This window comes from Hippoglossus stenolepis, chromosome 7, assembly GCF_022539355.2.
Source record: "Hippoglossus stenolepis isolate QCI-W04-F060 chromosome 7, HSTE1.2, whole genome shotgun sequence".
Lineage (NCBI taxonomy): Eukaryota > Metazoa > Chordata > Actinopteri > Pleuronectiformes > Pleuronectidae > Hippoglossus > Hippoglossus stenolepis.
The window spans coordinates 18,147,663-18,168,323 of record NC_061489.1 but is presented as its reverse complement, the minus strand read 5'-3'; the positions used below and the strand labels follow the sequence as shown (position 1 = coordinate 18,168,323).

Genomic DNA, 20,661 nt, shown 5'->3' with positions numbered 1-20,661 from the left:
CCCTCAGTGGCCCCTCAACCTCATCTCCCCATGTCGCCCTCTGCTACTGTTAGTGGAGGCCAAGAATACCAACGTGATTACCTCCACTGATATTCTCAAAAGAGCTCAAACTTATAAAGTCATGGGTTAGTGATGAATAAGACGGTGATGCTACTAAAATAAAACATCAAGTATTTACTGTTTATCAAAGAACATGGTCAGAGTATATGAAGTCTAAACCAAAGTTTGGAGCATTTCACCCTCATGAGCAATATTTTTTAAAAAGGGAAAATAAATTATTTATTTAAACCTTACATCAAAAATATCACTTAGTAGAGCGCAGACCCCTGTCAAGACCAAACAGTCTCCTTAAATCCAATCAGGCTGCACCAAATCGCACACACTCATAGATATCAGTTCCAATTATATGACAATTTTTGTTATCGAGATTCAAAAATGAAATCCCTGTGAAATCTGGGAAAATGTCAAAGAAAACCACCCATTTCACAATGTTTAAGAAAGTGATAAAAACAATCCTTGGATGCGCTTCTTATCCGGATCAGTGCCAAAACTTTATAAGATATTATTTTTGGTCCGTGTCACATCTTTCCAGCAAATTTAGTTGAAACACATCAGTAACTTTATGTAATTCTGTTGACAAACAAACAAACAAAACAACAAACAACTTGAAAACATCACCTTCTTTGCAAAGGTAAACAAAACACAGATCATTATGTGCACAGGTGACACTAATGTAAAGAATCTAGAGCTGCAACTAACGATTATATTTATTGATTAATGTACAGTGTATCTGAATCATTGAATGTTTAAAATGTATTTATTGAAAATGTAAATCTTCTTAATGAATGGAGTTGTCCGAACCCATTAAATACTGTTTAAAAAGAGATTTAAAACAAACAAACGAGTTCACTAATTAATAGAAATTAGTTAATCCCAATTCATTAAATTGCCAGTTCCTTGTCTGTCGTCTGAATCCATTGTTTTGATTATCTAAGCTCTAAACATGTCGTATTGAGGAAGTTAAAGCCTGAAGAAGCCATGATATAATCTGGGTGAAATCAAAAGTGAATTAAATCTTGTTTTACTTGTAAGGCAAGGGGATAAATTAACCTGTTTTTAAAAAATTCTTCAGTCCACTAGGTGTGTCATTAGGTTTTTATCACTTTTTGTCACATCTACATCTTATTCTTCAGCATTCCTTGCTGCTCATTTCTAAATAAATGACTATCTCAAATTTTTTGTGTGATTCTTGAGATGAAAACGTTAACATCAGCAGAGCTGGGCTGAAGTCCAGGATTATGACGACGTGGGAAAATCGAACGGAGGAGCCTCACCATCAGAGACGAGGTGGAAGAGTTGGATTGTGGTTTGAATGACTCAGGTTCAGGGAAGGCCATGAACAGGACACACCGTGTGAGACAAACAGACACAGAGGATTGTGGCGCGATGCCAACGAGGAAACTTTTCATTGACAAGTCGAATCATTTAGTGGGTCGGGTCCAAGTGTTGACTGTGCCTTGACAAAAAGCCATCTGAGTTCCCCACTACACACATAATATGCTGACATAAATCTACTCCAGCTTGCTCTTTGTCACACATACATAAATAAACATACTATCCCGCCCATGTTACTGGAGCTGCTGTGAACACACCCACAGGGACAGGAATAACAGGCCACTCCAGAGAGACACAGTGGCACCACACAGCCATGATGACTCTTTAACGTGTCCTTATCTCCATCCCTAATCCTCAGACACTTTACCATCAGCTACTGTTTACACCAACCTCAAGTCAAGAGTAAAAGCAGAAAATGGACTTTCTTAATTTTCAATGAGTAAAGTCCACTAGAAAGCCATTGAGGAAGGCCTCTAATGTTGAGGGAGCCTCATATTGAATAAGGATTGAAATTTACATGACAACTTAGGAAAAATGCTTTTTTATAACTCATTCATCCCGTAAATCACTTGGCTCCCCCGCTCCTTTCCTCTGCCTCAGCTATTAAATCACCATCTTGACCCTGCGACCTGGGGCCGCAACCATAAAGAGCCCCCTGTGGGTCAGAGGCCTGATTGTAACATTTGAATATGAAATGGACTTGGTTGGGCCTGGAAACAGCTCCATGCGCTGAGACACAGGCTGACCCCCAGGAGAGAGGCCTGCCTCGCAGCAGCCCCGGGCCCAGAGGCTCCATCCTTCTCCCAGCGAGGATTTACTTGGACTTGAGAAGGAGGCAGAGACAGAAAGAGAGAGAGAGAGAGAGAGAGAGAGAGAGAGGGCTGAAGTCGGGGGTGGAGGGTGAGGGTGGTGGTGGAGGGGTTGAAGCGGGGTAGGGGTTGAGCGAGAGTGAGGGAGTGGAGAAAGAGAGAGGGCAGACATTTGAATAAGACAAGAAGCGATTGGTGTTTGCATGACAAAGGCGCCCGCCATCTCCCCTGATTGGTGTCACAGTGCGGCACTAAAGCCATGCAGGCCCCCCGGGGTGGGGTGATGTGTGGAGCACAGGCATGTTTATGCATCCAAGGTGTGATATTAGGGAGGGATAGCGGGGGCCCGTCATCAAGTTGCGGGTTAAGAAGTTTGTGCGCATAAAGTCTTAAAAGAAGAAGCCGCTCGTTTGTTATTCCAACGATAAATTTACAATTTTAAGTGAAAATCAAGTCCAAAAAGTTACTTTTTTCTCTTTTAGGACTATGTTTGAAACAGGTGTATATAACATAGGAGAAGAATTAAGGGAGGGATTGTGGGAGCCCGTCATCAAGTCTCCGGTTAAGAACTTGTGCGCATAAATTCTTGAAAGAAGAAGCAGCTTAATATTGTGACAGTTAATTTACAGTTTTAAGTGAAAATCAAGTCCAAAGAGTTACTTTTGACTATTCTTTAAGAAAGTTTAAGATAATCTCCTTCTCTAGATGATTTAATATTATAATACAGGAGCGAAATTAAGGGATAAGTGCAGTATATTAATATCATGGTCGTATTTCCACCGTTCAGAATTAGTTCCTGAGATCTTAGATGCCTGAAACAGGAGGATTCAGGTGATCAGACAAGTTGTAAACAAGCAAACAGTTTCTAAAATCCTTTACTGCAGCAATTGGGGAAAACCTATAGGAGATGTGTGCAAAATGATTAAGGTTAAACATTAAGGCAGTCTGTGAACTTTGGATATGTCAACAAAGGATGGTTTGGGTTGTAACAAACTTGTGTTTTCTTTTCAAGTTAATATGAGAACCGGAAGTTTAATAATAAAACTGATTGTCTGACGTTTTCGCCTTCACGTTCCTAGATCCCAGCATTTCATTTGCTGAAGACAATTTCATTATAACTTAGAATAAAACGGCCCAAAGCTATTACATTATCCCTTAAAACTGGATAGCCGTGATACAAATGTGTCTTGGGTTTAGAGAAACTGTTGAATGCAAGATATAACACAGCACCATGTTTGGGCCTTTTTGTCTCTGAGTCTCCACCTGGTTACTGAACTTAAATACTTGTCGTGTTGCATTGTTCTCCACCTGAAGTCATGAATCTACTTATCATACCACAGATGCGTGAAGACCAACACCCCCGCTGTCCCCCTGCTGGGCTGTCAGTGGAGTCGTCAGCAGCTGCAGGTGGACCTCCGGCAGCACCGACTCCTGACCATCCATCCTCCTCCCCCTGCACCCACCCCTGCTACCCCTTCCTCTTAATGTTTGATGGGAACACGGACGATAAAAGAACAGAGATGAAGACGGGATCATATGAGTTGACGAATCCAGCGGCTAAGAAGGGGATTTCACAGCTCAATAAGTTCGGACAATTTGTTTACAATCCCCCCCCCCATTATTACAGGTCCCTTGGGAGAAGGTGTATGCATAAACATTGACGCAGTTTTTCTCAGAGATGCCGCAGATTTGCTGGGAGTTGGTGCGCCCAGGGGAGTGGTGCAGAAGGGCAAGAAGAAGTACCACAGGGGGTCAAGAAGAGAAGGGATGGGGATGAAGGAAGTGCGAGTGAGAGTTAGCGAGGTCACGCGCTCGCTCACACACACACTAACCCCCTGCAGACAAAGCCTCCACAGGCTCATATGGGCAGTGGTGCTGGCCCTCGGGGACACACCTCCAAGAGAGATGGCCTGACTAACTCTCCATGGCAACTAATCAATAAGTGACAGAGTCAGTCAGGACTGACCCGTAGCTGAGTATGTTCCACCTCCCCCCATGTTCCCAGGGTTACACTCCCATAAACCACACACACACCCACACAGATTGGGCTGCACTAAAAGACAAAAGTACCCCCAACCTGACCAGTGCCCCCAGGAAAATAAATCTTTGGGTGCATTTGACAACATACTTTTCCCCCCCAACATGTATAGTGAGGGTGTGTGTTTAGGGGTGGGGCGGTGGGTCGGGGGGCACACACGTGGGCACAGGTTGCTGAATGAGCACGGCTCCTGACAATAGCAATATGATCGGACGGCTTTTGATGGAGCAGAGTCACCACACCGCCATTGTCTATCTGTCAATCTGTGTTCCTTCTCACTGTCCCCAACACACACTAATCAATATCTGTGGCCTAGATGAGAGGCCTAATCTTCCCCCTTGTCAAACCCTTAACTCCTTATCCCCCGACTCTGCATTGTCTTGCAGCGGTCCCGTACTCTCCTCACTGTCCCAAGGCATCGCACATACATCTGCACACATACACTTGGCCCCGTTTCTTTCTGGGCTTCCGAGACAGGTCACAAGTGGGGTCAGAACTTGAGTTTGGCAAATTAAAAGCAACGCTACATGCTCCAGTGTTCATAGACAAAGTGATGTGTGCCGCAGACGGGGGGAACCATCTGCAGCAGACACACACTTTTAGACACTAGAAAGTCTTGATGTCTGAGTTGTCCCTGACGCACATTAGAACCAGCCCTTTGTGTGTAATTGCCTTTACAGGTTATTCAGGAAAAGGACTCCCAAATCCAGTTTTTAGTCTCAGCCGTGCGCCTGTAAATGTGTGTGTGTGTGTGTGTGTGTGTGTGTGTGTGTGTTTACACATCTTCCTCAAACCACAATTACAAGCGAAAACAAGTTTAGGTAAACATCAGAAGCGTTTAGCCGAACAAAAAACGTCAAAGGATCCTCGAATGAAAACTTCACTGAACACACAAGCCAGGAAGAGGGGAAAAAAAACGAATCCTCCCATTTCAGCTGTTCGTGTGATTCGTATTTGTTTTGTTTGGGACAAAAGAGGCGGTAATCCTGTCTCATATTTGACGAGTCTCATATTCACACACACCTGCTGGGACAAAGTAAACACACCTTCAGAGTCAGACACCTTAATGGATGACCCTCACATTAAAACCTAAGTCTGGATAAACCCTAAAGCAGGCTTGTTGACATGATAAGGTAAAGAGACGTCCCCATTCCGGATACGGCTCAAGAGAAGAAGCCACATTAAAACATGCACAAACTGTTAATAGGTCAAAAAAGACATCACAGTGACGGAGCGCGGCACTTTCTCTTCTCCCGGACTGTAATTATGTGAAACAGATTGTTGGCTGATTCCCTGACATTAAAAGATTTGACTCGCACTCAAGATTCATCACGCTCGGTAACAGGGGTGTCACGTGTTTCTCACACATCCTTCAACAGAGATCTTCAGTATCAGATCAAAGCTGAAGTTGTGACTAATGCAGGTTGGTGGAAAAAAAATTTAACCTTTCACAGATTATGAAACAGAATTGCATGACTTGTTGGAAAAGACAATTTGGACCCTCATTTATTTTTAACAAACCCTAGCCTATAGCGGCCCGGGCGCCTGAAAGTCTATAAGGCCTTAATTCAGTCTAATTTACTTTTCAACTGACATATACACAAGTGAGTCGCTGCTGGGCGGATGCAGTTTCTGGAGTGGCGGCATGCTTGCGTTTGAAGCATTTCCCACTCAGCATTCCTTGCGGTTGTGTAAGGCACGGCGATCCAACCACAGCTATCATTAATGAGACATTTGCATCACGAAACAAGTCCGTCTGTGCTCACATGCGTTCAGGCATGGAGCAGAAAATTGGGGACGTGCTTAAAAAGAGGAGAGGTAGGGGGAAATGGTCAAACATGATTTTCTAGTGTGTGCGGTGAGTGCCGTCAGTGAGCTGAGAGGGGATTGAGGGGACGGTGCGGTGGAGAGGGATGGCTCTCAGTGGGTCAGCCCGAAAGCCCTGACCCCAGGAGGATTTGATGCCATTTTCCCACGCAGGGAGTCGACCTGAGAGAGCTCGTTAACAACATCTGCCCCAGTTCAGGGAGATTAACCCCCGCCGGCCCCAACCCCCGCACCTCTACACACCGCTCTGCTGTCAATCTGAGTACCTCACGCGAGTCCCTCCGCTCCGGACAGGCTTGCCCAAGCTGGACAGGCCACTCCAGGTCCAACTCATAAGGGCCTCCTGGAGATCCCAGACACACTGAATCAATATTGCCCAACTGTGTTACAGGTGCAGTCCCAAACTGCACTCGCCCGTTCATCGGTTACACTCAAAATATGTTGTGTGGGTGCTGTCTGCTCGGCTCGCCAGAGGAGGTTCCAGATTTGAGTTTGAGATTACATGAAGAGTTGAGGGTATGTTGAGGTGTGTTCCTGCTGCAAGTCGCCGAGCCAGTCGAGCAGGCGAGTTAGTGATGTCACCAACGTCAGTCTGTCAGCCAGATTTGTGTAATGAGTTTTCCACTCATCACACTGACGTCAAAGGAGACACTCAAAACATACTCCTGCTGCCTTTAACCACCTTGTTCACATATACTCCCAAAAGACGTGCATCTGGCAGGGCATGTTCTGACATAATGTGAGGGGAGGGAAAAACAGGATCGACTGAAACATGGCCCATGGCCCTGCTGCTGTTAAGCTGGAGCTTTGCATGCGCTGCGCACATCCATAGGTGTACACAGACACACAGTGGCAGAATCCACTGGGAATCCGCTGAATCCATGTTCCTACAAGGCTATAATTAGGTTAGTTTTTGGAGAGGGGGTTAAACAAACAGGGGCTGTGAGGTCATAGGCAGATGGAAGTGGGATATGCCTGCACTTGCTGAGTGGGCACAGAGCTCCACATGACAGGAGAGAGAGAGGCCCTCCGGGCGCTCAGCAGGGGGAGAGCGAGGGGGACGGGGGGGCGACGATGGTGGGGAGCCAACTCGGATGGCCTCACTGCCAGATCATTCAAACACAAATCAATCGCTGTGTACGTTCCAGACACACACCTTCCCACACACATTTTCACTCCTAAATCATCAGTAGGTATTAAATGTCTGTGCCAGATTCCCACCGATCACATTGTGAGCTGAGCTTTACTGCACAGGAACTGGGGGGAAATATTTCACTGCGCTGACATGCTCAAACTTTTGCATCAGTGGTTGAGCAGAAATCTCAGCATTTCTGCCTGAAAGTTAAGCAGCAACGTGCGTGTGTTTATCAAAGGAGTTGTGCAGGTGAAAGCCGTCCGCGGGTTACATCATTTTATGATTCTGATAAAAGACAAAAACACGAATCTGTCCAGCCCACGGCAAACACCCCGGCACAGAGGAACAGGAAGAGAAAAGCTGCTTAATTACAAAAAAATGAGTTGGAGAGTGTGATTAGGTGACGGGTGGCTGCTGGCACGCTAGAGTGACTTAAGACCCTGTCAGTGAATGCAGGGAGGTCTAGATAATCTTTCCTCCACAAAGGTGCGTGGGGCTAATCCCGGCCGCTGTGCTGAGCTGTGGATCAAGTCCTACAGGGAGTGTGGGAAGGCCAGCGGGACCGCCACTGCTTCACCCTCTTGGTGGCCAGAGCTTATTTATCCCAAGGTACACTGCAACAGCAGGCCAGTCCATTCTTCCACACACCTTTGCATTATTAGGGTGTCAGCAACAGTGAGACTGTTGAGACACAAGTTTAGTTTAATGAACGTGACGAGTAATTTGTTGAAAAATATTTAATCCACCATATATCATTAAATTTAAACAGAACCCACTCAGGGGTGGACGGATCACCGCAGTGCACAGAGACTTTTTTAAATGTTCTGAATGTGAATGAGACAAGTTTCTCTGAGGACGTCAAATATAACATGAGAAACTCATCTGGGAAACTCCCCCCCCCCCGTCAGCAAACAACACCTAATATTAAAAATATTTACTTTTATTCTTTAAAGTAATTTATCACATTTTAAATGAGCCAAACAGATTCTACAAATTCTGACACGCAAGGTGAATTAAAAAAACTTCTCAAAACAGTGTCAGTCGGCATTTCTTGTGTTTTATGGGATATATATTTATAAATATAATAAATGGGTGAGTTCAGTCCACTTTTGAATGTGAAGTTATACGAAATTCATCAACTTCCTCCTGTTATGATTCTTTAATTTATTCTTTTTATTTTTAAATGCAGAAAAGATCTAAGTTTAATTTTTATGAAATAATACTTTCCAACAAACTGACACCAGCCCTGGAGTAAAATACCCAAAGTCTGTCTGCACCAACTACAAACTGAAGTAAAGGATGAAAACATTAGAACTTATTTAAGGCAAAAACAAACATCTTTATAAGATAATTTAAAAAAAGAGAAAGTGAGATAGGACGCTTTAATTCTATGCAAACGGCCGTTCCAAAACTATTGAGCCTGTGAATACGTTTATCAGATAAAAATTCTAAAGGCCCAAAGGCTTGTGTTGAATTGTGTCCTCAATTTAAATGGAAGTTTAAAAAGATGCAGGAGTTGTTTTTTTAAGACCAGAAAAGCAAAAGAATTTATTTCACTGCACCTTTAAGGCTTGTGAAGGATTTAAGATAAAAGATTCTTCCCACAGCAGCTTCACCATGAAAAGAAAGTGAAAATATCACTGTGTCTGTTTGTTTTTCAAATAACTGAGAGTGCCTTTTAAAAACACGTAAATTCTAAATCATTGTACAAACAACTCACTGTCACTCAGTGCTTGAAGATCCTCACACAGAACCTTTAAATGTGTCACTTTTATATTCCCTTGAGACAAAACCTGTCCCCCAGAGATTTTGATAAAAACAAACCAGAGACGCGTGTTTCCAAATTGCGCACAAAAGACAGAGTCTGAAATCATGTTTCGTACAAATTTATTCAGCATTTAAGAATAGAGGATGGTCTTAAAATATGTAGAAACGTCAGTTTAAATAAACCTTTTCGTTCAGGATAATGAGTAAACATGACACTGTCAGAACCATCACAGAACATTTTTACAAAAACAAAGTTTGAACATTTTTCACGTGACAAAAAAAAACATCGGGTTCACAAGCTAAAAAGAAAAGAAAAAAATATCGTACTATAAATAAAACTTGCGTTTGCGACCCGCACAGTCTTAACATTTCATTTTAACCTAGGTCATGAGGGAGGGGAGGAGGGGGAAAAAAGAGAGAGACAAGAGATTACAAAATTTGGACACAGTCGAGACAACTGACATTCTACAAATTAAGTGTAAACATTTATGTACCAAGTTTCCATCCAGCTTTTCTGAAATACACCGGCCTCCTCACGAGGCCACATGCCTTTTCATAGAGAGAAAATATGGCATTATTTAAAATATAGAAGTCCAATTCTTCTACTTATGTTGATTGCTTATACTTGTGATAAAAAGCCTCTTTGCAATGCAATTTACTCTGATGGGCTCAACGCTCAGTTTCGATCCATTTCAAATTCATGTGGATGAACTCAAAAACGGTGTTGAGATAAAAGTTGAACAAAAAAAACTGTTTGAACGTCGTTTCTTTAGCAACCAAAACAAAAAGTTCAAGTATCCGAAGTACTTTTATGAAGTTTTTAGTCTTTTTCCTCTTCGTGCCGCTCTCAGATGTGGGTGAGAGGTAGCGTCCCGTTGACGCCGGTCCCTGCGCTCTGATAGTGCGGGTGGACGCTGTGTAACCGGCTGCTCTGCAGGGAGGAGTGCTCCGCGCTGTCCCCGCCGGGCGGCAGGTACATGCTTATCATATCCCGCAGGTCCCCCAAACACGCCCGCTGAGAGTGGGACGTGATGGCCGGGGGCGGTGAGCTCGGCTCGGTCTTGCACACGGACGCCATGGAGCTCAGTCCCATGGCGTTGCTGGTCTGCTGCGTGTACGCCGGGGACATGCTGTACGTGGAGGCCGCGTTCATGTAGGACTGCGCCGAGGACATCATCGGGTACTGCAGCCCCGCCATCTCGTACCGGTGCATCTGCTGGATCTGCGGGCTGTTCATGCTGTGATGCTGAGGGTAGGCCAACTGGTCCTGCATGAGGGAGTACGCGCTGTTCGTCCACCCGTTCATGTGCGCGTAACCGTCCATCCTCTGCCCCACCACCGCGTTGTTGACGGCGTTGGCTCCAGGTGGCAACAGTCCCCCGGGCAAAGAATACTTGTCTTTCTTAAGCAAGGTCTTGGTCTTCCTGCGGGGACGGTATTTATAATCCGGATGCTCCTTCATGTGCATGGCGCGTAGACGCTTGGCCTCGTCGATGAATGGCCTCTTTTCAGCGTCGGTCAGAAGTTTCCAGTCAGCGCCAAGTCGCTTGCTGATTTCAGAGTTGTGCATTTTGGGATTTTCTTGAGCCATCTTCCTCCGCTGGCCCCGGGACCACACCATGAAGGCGTTCATCGGCCGCTTCACCCGCTCCTGGTCGCTGGCACTGTTGTTCTTTGCGCCCTGCGCCGAGCCGGACTGCGGGAGAGGGCTCTTGATCTCGGTTTCCATCATGTTATACATCGTGGCGGCTGTTCAAGGTTCACTCACAGGCAAATCAAAAAAAAAAAAGTTTGACAAAAACAGCGCCTAAAGTCAAAGAGGTAGAGGTACTGACCAGTCTCGGTAAGACGATGGGAAAAAAGTTCTTGCCCAAAGAGGCAACTGAGTCTGCAGGTGCTTCTGGTTTCTCTCGGCTCAAAGCTGCTCTGTCCCCCACGGCTGTGAAACAGGAGTCTGTAAACTTCTCCTCCAAGCTCATCTGTTAATAGGCCGAGTGGCCATGTGATGTGGACTGACAGCATGACAAAGAGCCGCCGGCGGCCAATCAGCGCGCAGCACCGCGGAGCCAACCGGAGCGCACGCAGCGGTGTTTTGGTTCGAGGAGGAGGGAGAGGAGGTAAAGTTTTTTAAACAGCGGCGCAACAACCTGAGCGCAAAATATCTCACAGATTTACAACCCGCTTCTCTCTGATAATGAAGACGAGCAAGTTCATGAAAAATACAAGCGGCTTTTTGTTTTTTGTTGCCTGATGGCATCGTTATTAGTTCTGCAACAAAAGAAAAGCAGAGCACAGGTTCTTTATGTGAAGGTTTTTCTCCATGTGGGACTCAGTGGAATGAAATGAAATGTCAAGGATGCAGGAGAGAAAAGAAAAACGATGTATGGTTTATATAAAACCTGTGGCTACATGTGCAGGTACATGTATGCTGCAGGGAAACACACGTTCTGGAGGATCAGTGTCAGTAAATTAGTCTAATTACAGAGGCGGATCCCAACAGGCCACAGCCGAACTCACAGCAGCGCAAATACTTCAAGTGAAAAGTGGAAATATTGGAATAAAAATGTGCCTTTGGCAGAAAAAAAAAATCATTTAATCTCATCCTGCTGTCAAACAGGCGTTTATTAATTTTAATTAATGACAATTCCTCTAAACATATGCCAACTTTTACATTAAACGATATGTTTGGGATTTTTGCTTACAAAACATTCTACAGACATTTATCGACTGTATATCTTTTAAAAAATGGCATTAAAAATTCTTTACATTTTCAGAATCTACTGCCCAAAAGTTGTTTCTCAGGAGTTTTTCAATCTCTTTCGATGCTGTGAAAATAATGTAAAGTCCACTGCATGAATTATTTTCAACTGGAAGACTTTTCAAGAGGTTGAAATAAATACTTTTTAGTATTGTGTTTAAAAAAATGAAGTCATTTATAGTTATGATTACCAGTTAGGATATATATTTTTTAAATAAGACAGACTGGTTCATAACTGTACTCACATAAAGACATTCATATTGTAAATTTTCTTTAAATGAAATAATGAGTCAGACAAATAGTAAAATAACAATATCCGGATTTTTTCTCATAAAACGGAGAATCTCACATTAAATCACTGGCACGTTGATTTCATGCGGACGCTTCCGCGGCGCTGCGAAACTTTAATACATCAACGACCTCTTGTGGAGGGGCCGGGCCATCTCTCCAGTCCCTGCGGGGAAAGTTGGGTCTCAGCTCGGTCATGTGAGCGACTGTTCATCCTTAAAGATAAAAAAAACCCCACCGTGAGTGTGAGCGTGTGTTTACAGACCTGTTTTCCCTGCGCGGTGCTAATGGTTGTTAAAATGATTGCGAGCGCTGCGCTTCAGCCATTTGCATGTGTCCTTCACAGAACGAGCCGAGACGCCGCTTCGCCGCAGAAACCGATCGCTCCAACAGCAAATCTCACACCTGCTAATGACCGGGAGCGAATCGCCCATCGAAAACGGCCATTAACGCCCCGGTATTTACATGAGCTCCGCGGGGAATCACTGTGGTATGTGCATTTCTGCGCGTTTCGCCTCCCGGAGCTCTCCACACTTAACATGCGGCTCCATGCGTGGGGGCCTGGGTGCGGGGTTGGTGCGCACACCTGAGGAACCAGAGCCCGCAGAAGATTATTCTCTTCATTTTTATAACAATCATTATTTTTCACTGGATAGAGTCTGATTGGAGAGAGTTTTTTATTATTATGTGGAAACACGTGAACGACCTTTAACGCTTCAAATACATAATCAATGAACCGATAATATCCGTCAGTTTTTCGTTTTACCCAAAACTGAAGGAAAGTTTCAATTTTTAAAGGGAAAATAAAAAGTCAAAGCTACAATCCAAGCCCATAAGAACAAGAACAATCAATGCTATGAACATGTTTGTAGCAGCCATTACAGACATATGTTTATGTTACACTAAAAAGTGACTCATAATATTTATGACTATTAAAATTAGACTACAAATACAGGGGCAATTAAGCTCCAGTAATAAAGACCGTGGTGTTATCTCATACAACAACATATAGTCGCAGTAAATCAGCTGAAAAGAGACGTCACTTCATGAATTTAATTTTCGGTTCAATTGGGCGTCACAAACTGCGCCAGAGCAATAAAACTAACGTCCAATTAGGAGCCCGGTAAGTCATCTAATTCTCCGGGAGCCGGTTATTTGTTTATCTGGGCAGATCTCAATGCTGATCCGCTTGTAATCTTCTTATGGAAATTGACCGGTAGCAGAAAGAGAGGGAGAGAGAGAGAGGGGTATAGATAAAGAGGGGGAGCAGCAGGAGTAGCCTGCAGTTTGGTAATGAGGGCCTCTGTGCAGCTAATTTCCTAATTAAGGGAGCGGAGGACCACCAGCACAGTCTGCTCCGGTTCGCACTCAACAAGCCCGACACGGCTGCACGGTGCCACTGTTGAATGTTGGGAAATAACGTGCGGGTCCTGATGGGAGGACGGAACCTGCGTGTGATCACAGTCCCGGATAATTTAATGTTTAAAATAAAATACATGGAAAAAAATACCAAAAAAACGCATGAAGTGCGCATGTGCCAGATGCGTAAAGGAACACGATCCCCTCCAAAGCGTCGATTCCACAGGAGGCACCGAGTGTGTTTTGGCATTTCTTTCGTTGCATTAAAGATTAGTCAGATTGTTAAAAGCGAATTTCCTTTGAATTTGGCGTAAAAAATCCACAGCCTGGATTTGAAATCAGAGCAATAATAATAAAAAAGGTCTAATTGTGGCCTTTGGGCCTTGGAAAGAAAACAAATAAAACCCCGTTCATTCGCCTTTATTTACAGAGAGATTAAGAGAATTCAAATCTATTGAGTTCGACTAATCGACACAAAACGACATTAATCCCACCTTTTGAACACAGTGCTCGTGTCCGCACTCTGCGCGGCTGTAAGCGCAGCTTTGTGGCTCACACACGTTCAATTCACGACGCACAAAACGCGCCCAACTTGAATATTATAAGGACAAGACACAGGCGCTGCATGTCTGCCATTCAGCTGCAAATAACGCACTGATAATAGCCTGTAATTTATTGCTTTTTATTGCCCTTTTTTATCGTCATGGCCAACTTGTGTTGTTCTCTAATTTGCCATAAAAGGAGATATTTTTAAATAATCGTAAATCGCATCTCCAACCCACAATAAACATTATTTGGACGTGCCCACGTTCAAACCCGCACGACCTTCAGAATCAATAACTTTTATTTTTTGTTTCAGCTCGGTGACTGCGGACAAGGCCTTTGAGAAATAGTAATTAACAAAGAATGGCTTTTTCAATTACTGCCACAATGGAGACAGTCTCATTAAGATTTGCATGATTTTTTTTTTTTTTGGGGGGGACCAGGAATGCAAATGAAGATGCAATTTACGCACGGTCTGCTGTTCCCATTGTGCCGGCGTGAATGGTTGCGTCCTCCCAGTTCAACACAGGTAAAATAATATTCACGGGTCATTTAAGGGAATAAAAGTGCCGCCATTATCACCTCTTTATTTCACAAAGGGCCAAGTGTCCCTGATGGTGATTTGACTTATTTGATCCATAAGAGTTATAGTCGACAGAAATACTTAACCAATACAGATTCGGTTGTTTAATGCTCGTGTCTAATGCAGCCATGGCTGAGGAGACATTGAGACTCTATGGGTGAGCTTTTTGTCTTTATCACATCTTTGGGTCTTAAATTTTGTGTCAAAAAATATATAAATAAAAACATGCAATTATTATTTAAGATTACAAAAGCTGCTAAAAGATCATAAGTATCAAGAAATAATTTATTTTCTCCTTTGTAAGATTCACCCATTGATTTTGTGCAACAGGTATCATAAAAGTTAATTTAAATAACTTACTGATATCATCTAAGAGGCTCCACATAACAGATCTGTTTAAGCAACTTCACCTGATGTGGGTTTTTTGGGTTTGTTTTAAAATATTGTCAAATTAACAGACTTTACTTAATATTATAAACATAATATGTCTGCCCTCTGCTGAGAGATTAAGTTCTGTTCAAGTGAAACATTCACAGGAAAGTTTCTGTTTGAGAAGCAAAAAAAGTAATTATTATAACTTTAACTTTTAAGTTTATTTTTTATTAGTTGAAGGTTTGAATTGAAAAAACAATATGGTCCAAATAAAGGATGGTCACAAGCAGGAATAATGAGATTTGCTGCAGGTGATATTTAGACTGGTGTTCACTGCCTCCGGTCAGAAAGGAGAGTTAACATCACTGTGTTTACTGTATAAGGACAGAAAATAAAAAAGATTGATCTTTTAAGAGAAATGGGATTTTCTCAAGTTCTCGCTCTGCACCATCACTTTTCCTCGATGGTTCCATCCCACAGCGACTGTGACGAAGCAGGCCGATCAGTAAACTCGCCACATGTTGGGATGCAAACCCCCCGAGCATCATCTCTTAATGTGGCCCAACGTGAGGCAGTGAACGCGTCTTAAGTTCAGTCATTAGGAGAAAGCGACTGTCACTCACACCTTAGAAAGAACCAACACACACACACACACGCACACACACACTCAGAGGACAGAGTTTGATTTTCAGGAGAAGCTGTGAGTGGAGTGCTGCAAGAGGAGAACGCTGCATTCTTGCCTCCGCTGTAGCAGAGTAATTTGTGGTGACGGGGGAGTGAAGCCGCACGAGTGATGTGTGTCTGCAGTCAAACATCCGCCTGGTTCAGTTCTGTGGAATTCACCCATCTCTCTCTCTCTCTGTCTCTCTCTCTCGTTATTGACCTCTGCTTGTGAGACAACACGAGATAAGCTGTTTGCCTCCTGTAGCTGCCGGCGAAGAAATGCTTCAAACTTTAGCCTCTTTTTCTCCTCGCCAGGCCGAGCATGTCCTTCCTCATTATGCTCCTGTGTGAGCAAGGCCAAGGCTGCAGACACAGACCCAGTGTAATCTCTTTAACCCGCCACTGTCATGAGCAGACAAGGCGTGACCACCCAACACTGTGCTCCGTCTCACTTAGCCCGGGGGAACAGTTCCTCACTCCACCGCCTCATCCCTCTGGGCTTGTTGCTGCTTATCGTTTTTTAAGGGATGCACAGCTCAAACACATTTGATCAAGTGTGCTCAACACATAAGTGCGTGCAAAATTACATGCACGCACACACAGTCTCTCACACACACACACACACAGTCACACACAAACACACCCAGGGTTAATCATTGTTACAAGACCACTTAATATAATCACATGCAGCAGTGTGCAGTTAAAAATTCATATACTCACTGACCCTTGGAGTTGCCATAATTGACACGAGCAGTTTTCCCCAGCAGTTATTGACTAATGAAGCTAAAAGCAAATGGAATTAAATGAATATACAATGATTATTAGCTTCTTGAAGTCATTCCCAGCACAAAGGCTCTTTACGTTTACTTGGCAGATTAGGGGGAAACATTCATATTAAAACATTTGGTATATGACGCGTTAAATGAAAAATAAAATACTAAATTACAGTGAGTTATAAGCCTCCCCCCCTGTCCGCCGAGGGCTAATTTCAATTCAGTTTAAATTAAGCAGAAAATGTCCATAAATATGGTTTTTGCTTCATGAGCCACCGGGTGAGGCTGGATTGAGCCATCCAGAGCGCAACACGCATCGCTTGTGTGTTTGCACGGGAACAAAGTCTGTTGCCTAAACTTCCTCAGCTCTAATCTGTGCGGTCTTTATTTATCCTATAGAGATGTCACATTACAGCTCATTTGTTTCAGGGGGTTTTGCTACACGGCAGTTTTCAGAGCTTTAAGAGATGCTCTCTGAATTAAATGCTGTAAAACCTCTAACAAAAGACAGCACGGCTTAATAAGGACTCCAGATGCTTTGCTTTTTGTTGGTTAAGTGTTAAAGTTGTGATGGCGTGTGAGCCTGCCGCTGCATGTGAATGGCATTATCACGCCACCTCTATACGATGATCATTTTAAATACTGTTATTTGCCTGACTGGCTAATTGCAGCCCTCATTATTTTCCATGTATCTTTTGAATCATTGCCATGTTCAGTTTTTTTGCAAAAACAATGGAAACTTTCTCCGGTTTTTGTTTGGAAGAAAGTGCTGAATCGTCACTTTTTGCTTTGCGCCATGCCCAAGCAAGCAGCCCCCTTTTGTTTTAGCCATAATTGAGATCCCACTAATCTAGCCTCTTTTTAAAAAATGAAACGCTCCCTTTGTCGAGCCTTCATTAGCTTAAGATAATATTGTGAGGATGCACAATTGATTTGCAGTGTAACTTTAATTAATTAAATAAACCCAATTTTGTAACATGATTAATGCCACCGAGTTGTTATCTGTAGTCTCCTGCAAAATGAATATGTAACAGCGATACAGCGCTGAGCATTAATTGAGGGGAACTGGGGCTTTTGGGAGCCCAAAACTGGGTGAGGTAATTAAACGAGGTAATTCATTAAAATCTTAAATAAAGAAACAAACAAGCATAAATCAATATATAAATCATGGCTTCCATTATGGGCAATCTGGCTGTGATTTGGAGAAAATGACAAATCATTGTTGCGTGCCAGGCGCTCGATAAAGCAGATACTGGTCATAAATTGAGTCCCAGTCAAGGTCTCGTTAAAAGAGTCATAATTCAATTAAGAGTTAGCCATCGCCCTCTAAATATATTAATTACCTTGAGCAGGAGGAGATGAGTGCGGTGATTATTGCGTGTTTCATTAGAGCGAGTCTTCTGGGAGAAGAGCAAACTAAGGTGGGAAGCTGCTGTGTTGACAAGATAATGGATGGGCTGGCCTGAGATGAATTTGGTCACCTTGCCTTCGGGTTGAGCCGAGAGAGGTGAGACAGAGGACAGCACAGGTCCTGGAGGAGGAAGGACATCCCGCCTCTGTTTACTCTGATACCTCCAGCTTCGAGGTGAATATCCCAAAAATATTGTGTAAGATTTATAATCAGATTTAAGCTTTTTTTTTGCAGCATAAAGAAATTAACAAGAGAGGAACGTGATAAAAGTATACCTGAATTATGACAGGATGTAAAAACTACAATTTTACATTCCAAGTTAAAATCAACATAAAAATGTTGGTGTGTGACATTTTCTGGACGAGAAACAAATTCAATATTTTGCTTCAAATATCACAAATTCAAGTTCTGCAATAGGTTTGAGTAAATAAAGTTTTAATTTGGCCCAAATTAGTAACAGTTGCTCGAGTTAAGTTGAGGTTTGTTTTAAATAAAACTTTTATTAAAATACCCTATAAGTAAAAAAGACAAAAAATGTGTAATAAGTTAAAAGTAAAAACTAAAATTGTGCTTATTTTCTTTATATAACTGCTAAAATAAATATCACTGCCTCTGTTCTCACTAAAAATGCTTATATTGACTTTCGCGTTTCGCTAAAACTATAGCACTACTTTGCGTGCCGCCTATATCGTCACACACACACACACACACACACACACACACACACACTCACACTCAGAAACCAGATGTGTGCACAGGCAACAGCCCATTGCCCTGTGGACTGATATGTCAATGAAACATACAAGATGTTGCTGCTGCATCGGGGCGATTTCCAGCCTCGCTCCTCTCCTGGCTGACAGCAGGACAAAGAGCCTCGGCTGCCATTATCTGGGAGCAAGCTCTCATTCTTGCGTCCATCTTTCTCTTCACTTGCACAAACGTAGATGTATGTGCTCGTGCCAACACACGGCGCTCAGCGTAAAGTCACTAATGCATCCACTGCATATTGGACAGCACAATCCTTTAGTACTACGGGGAGTTCAAATATTGCTCAAGTGTCAAAATGGCCATAGTTTGTGCGCAGTTGGCAAAAAAATCGGATTTTCGGATTCTGTGCAAGTTTCTTTTTTAGTTTTTGGTGGACAGAGGAACTGTGATGTTTATACGCAGAAACTTCTACTTCACTGTTTTGCCTTGATATTTTGATTGTAATGTGTTTTATTAGAATGAAACCTAAAAAAAGGGATGACATTACGCATCTTAAAAATAAAATAACCAAGTAAATAACACGTGTAACAAACTAAACTGTGTACGTAAACAGATAGAACACAAAGCTCTCTGCACCATCTTCGTGAAGCCCCCCTCCCTCCTCTCTTTACCACTAACCTCCTCCCACTCTGTCCACTAAATTGAGGACACTCACCAAGCTCTGACTGGCTCCAAGGCTGCTGCTGCTGCTGCTTCCCAATCCCTCTGTGAGACACGCCTTCAACAGCTGGCTGTCAGCCGGCCTGCGTGCAGCATCGTGGACTGGAAGATAGCAGTGACATCCAAGAGCCCACAGCCTCGGCCCAGGCTCCAGCCACGGCCATTCGGACAGGAGTTACCACCACCATGGCAGGCAGCTCCCAGTGCAGCAGAGAAATCTAAAGAGCGAGGGACCGAGGCAGTCACTGGTGTGGTAGTGCACACTGCAGCTGAGCTCTCCCTGCTCTGGGACCCATCTCATTCAGCCAAGATTGCTTCATACAAAAGTTGACAATGCACCAGTGAAAGCCATTGTTGATATTCAACATTTTTTAAATAGCTGAGCAGAATAGACAACATGGCAGGCTGCAAAACTTGGCAAGGGAAACTGACCTGGAGCTTCCCGTTTGAAAAGGGTTGCCACACTGGGTGAGAGGAGAGAGGGCCATTGTGATAAAAAGAGGCAGAGCTGGTGTGAAAGAGCTCGAAAAACAAAACGTCTCCCGTCCCGGGAGAGCAGGGGACAATGCTTTCTGTGCAGCAGAAAGAGGACAATCACCTCGCACGGTCACAAGCATATATACATTACCAAGAACGAGCAGAAGAAAGAAATCAGTGCAATCAGATCCATTTTAAAACAGGATATTCGATTTCTGACATCTGAAGCCAACAAGGACACAGCCCACACACCAACTGGTAGAGTTGGTAAAAAAATAAATCCGAGCGAACACGTGCGTCAAACCCAACATGTAACAGTGAAATATTTTTGCCATTACGAGGAATAAAAAGGACTATAACTCAGCAGGGGCTCAGCTAGCGTGCAGAGGAATGTCTTCCAGAGAGCCATCTATTTCTCTAATGTTGCACACACCAGGATCATACTGCCTGACACCGCTAATGGTGTTCTGTTTCCGTCATTGTCAAGCTGACAAGCGCGCAGATTGATATGGATATTTAAGAAGCCTTTAACCTTCCATATGTCAGAGCATCACAGTTGCCGCTCGTGCCTCAGAAGCTATCAAAATGTGTGTGTGTGTGTGTGTGTGTGTGTGTGTGTGTGTGTGTGTGTGTGTGTGTGTGTGTGTGTGTGTGTGTGTGTGTGTGTGTGTGTGTGTGTGTGTCTGAATGAGGTCCTGGTGGCCTTGAGGCGGATCCCAGTGTTGTGTTTCGTGCATCCTCATGTCTCGAGGTCGGGTGGTGCTGGGGCTGGGGGGGTGGGGGTGTCAGGGCCCGAGTGATTAATGTGGATTTGAAAAACGCTTGAAGGAAACAGCTGCATTACCTGAGGACCTTATCATCCAGCACCAATCCATCCACTCGTCGCATCTCAATGCTGTCATCACAAAGTAACTTTCAAGTGCACTCAGCAGCCTCGTGCTCTGGAGCTGAACATTAAAATCTCCTCAGCGCTTGCACAAGTGCTTATTCCACTGGTCTGCTGGTTAATATACCGTTGCAATACAACAACTAGCA

General features: G+C 43.7%; 1 protein-coding gene across 1 annotated transcript; it reads right to left on the bottom strand.

The window, feature by feature from the left end:
- Window positions 1–9,074: 9,074 nt before the first annotated feature.
- On the bottom strand, window positions 9,075–10,962 carry sox3 (SRY-box transcription factor 3). The gene has a single exon (XM_035160519.1). It carries the CDS (start codon window positions 10,710–10,712, stop codon window positions 9,819–9,821), a length of 894 nt encoding a protein of 297 aa, XP_035016410.1. The 5' UTR covers window positions 10,713–10,962; the 3' UTR covers window positions 9,075–9,818.
- Window positions 10,963–20,661: the final 9,699 nt, after the last annotated feature.

Excerpts from the sequence above, each read along its gene's own strand:
- sox3 (XM_035160519.1), bottom strand. The coding sequence starts at position 10,712 with ATGTATAACATGATGGAAACCGAGATCAAGAGCCCTCTCCCGCAGTCC.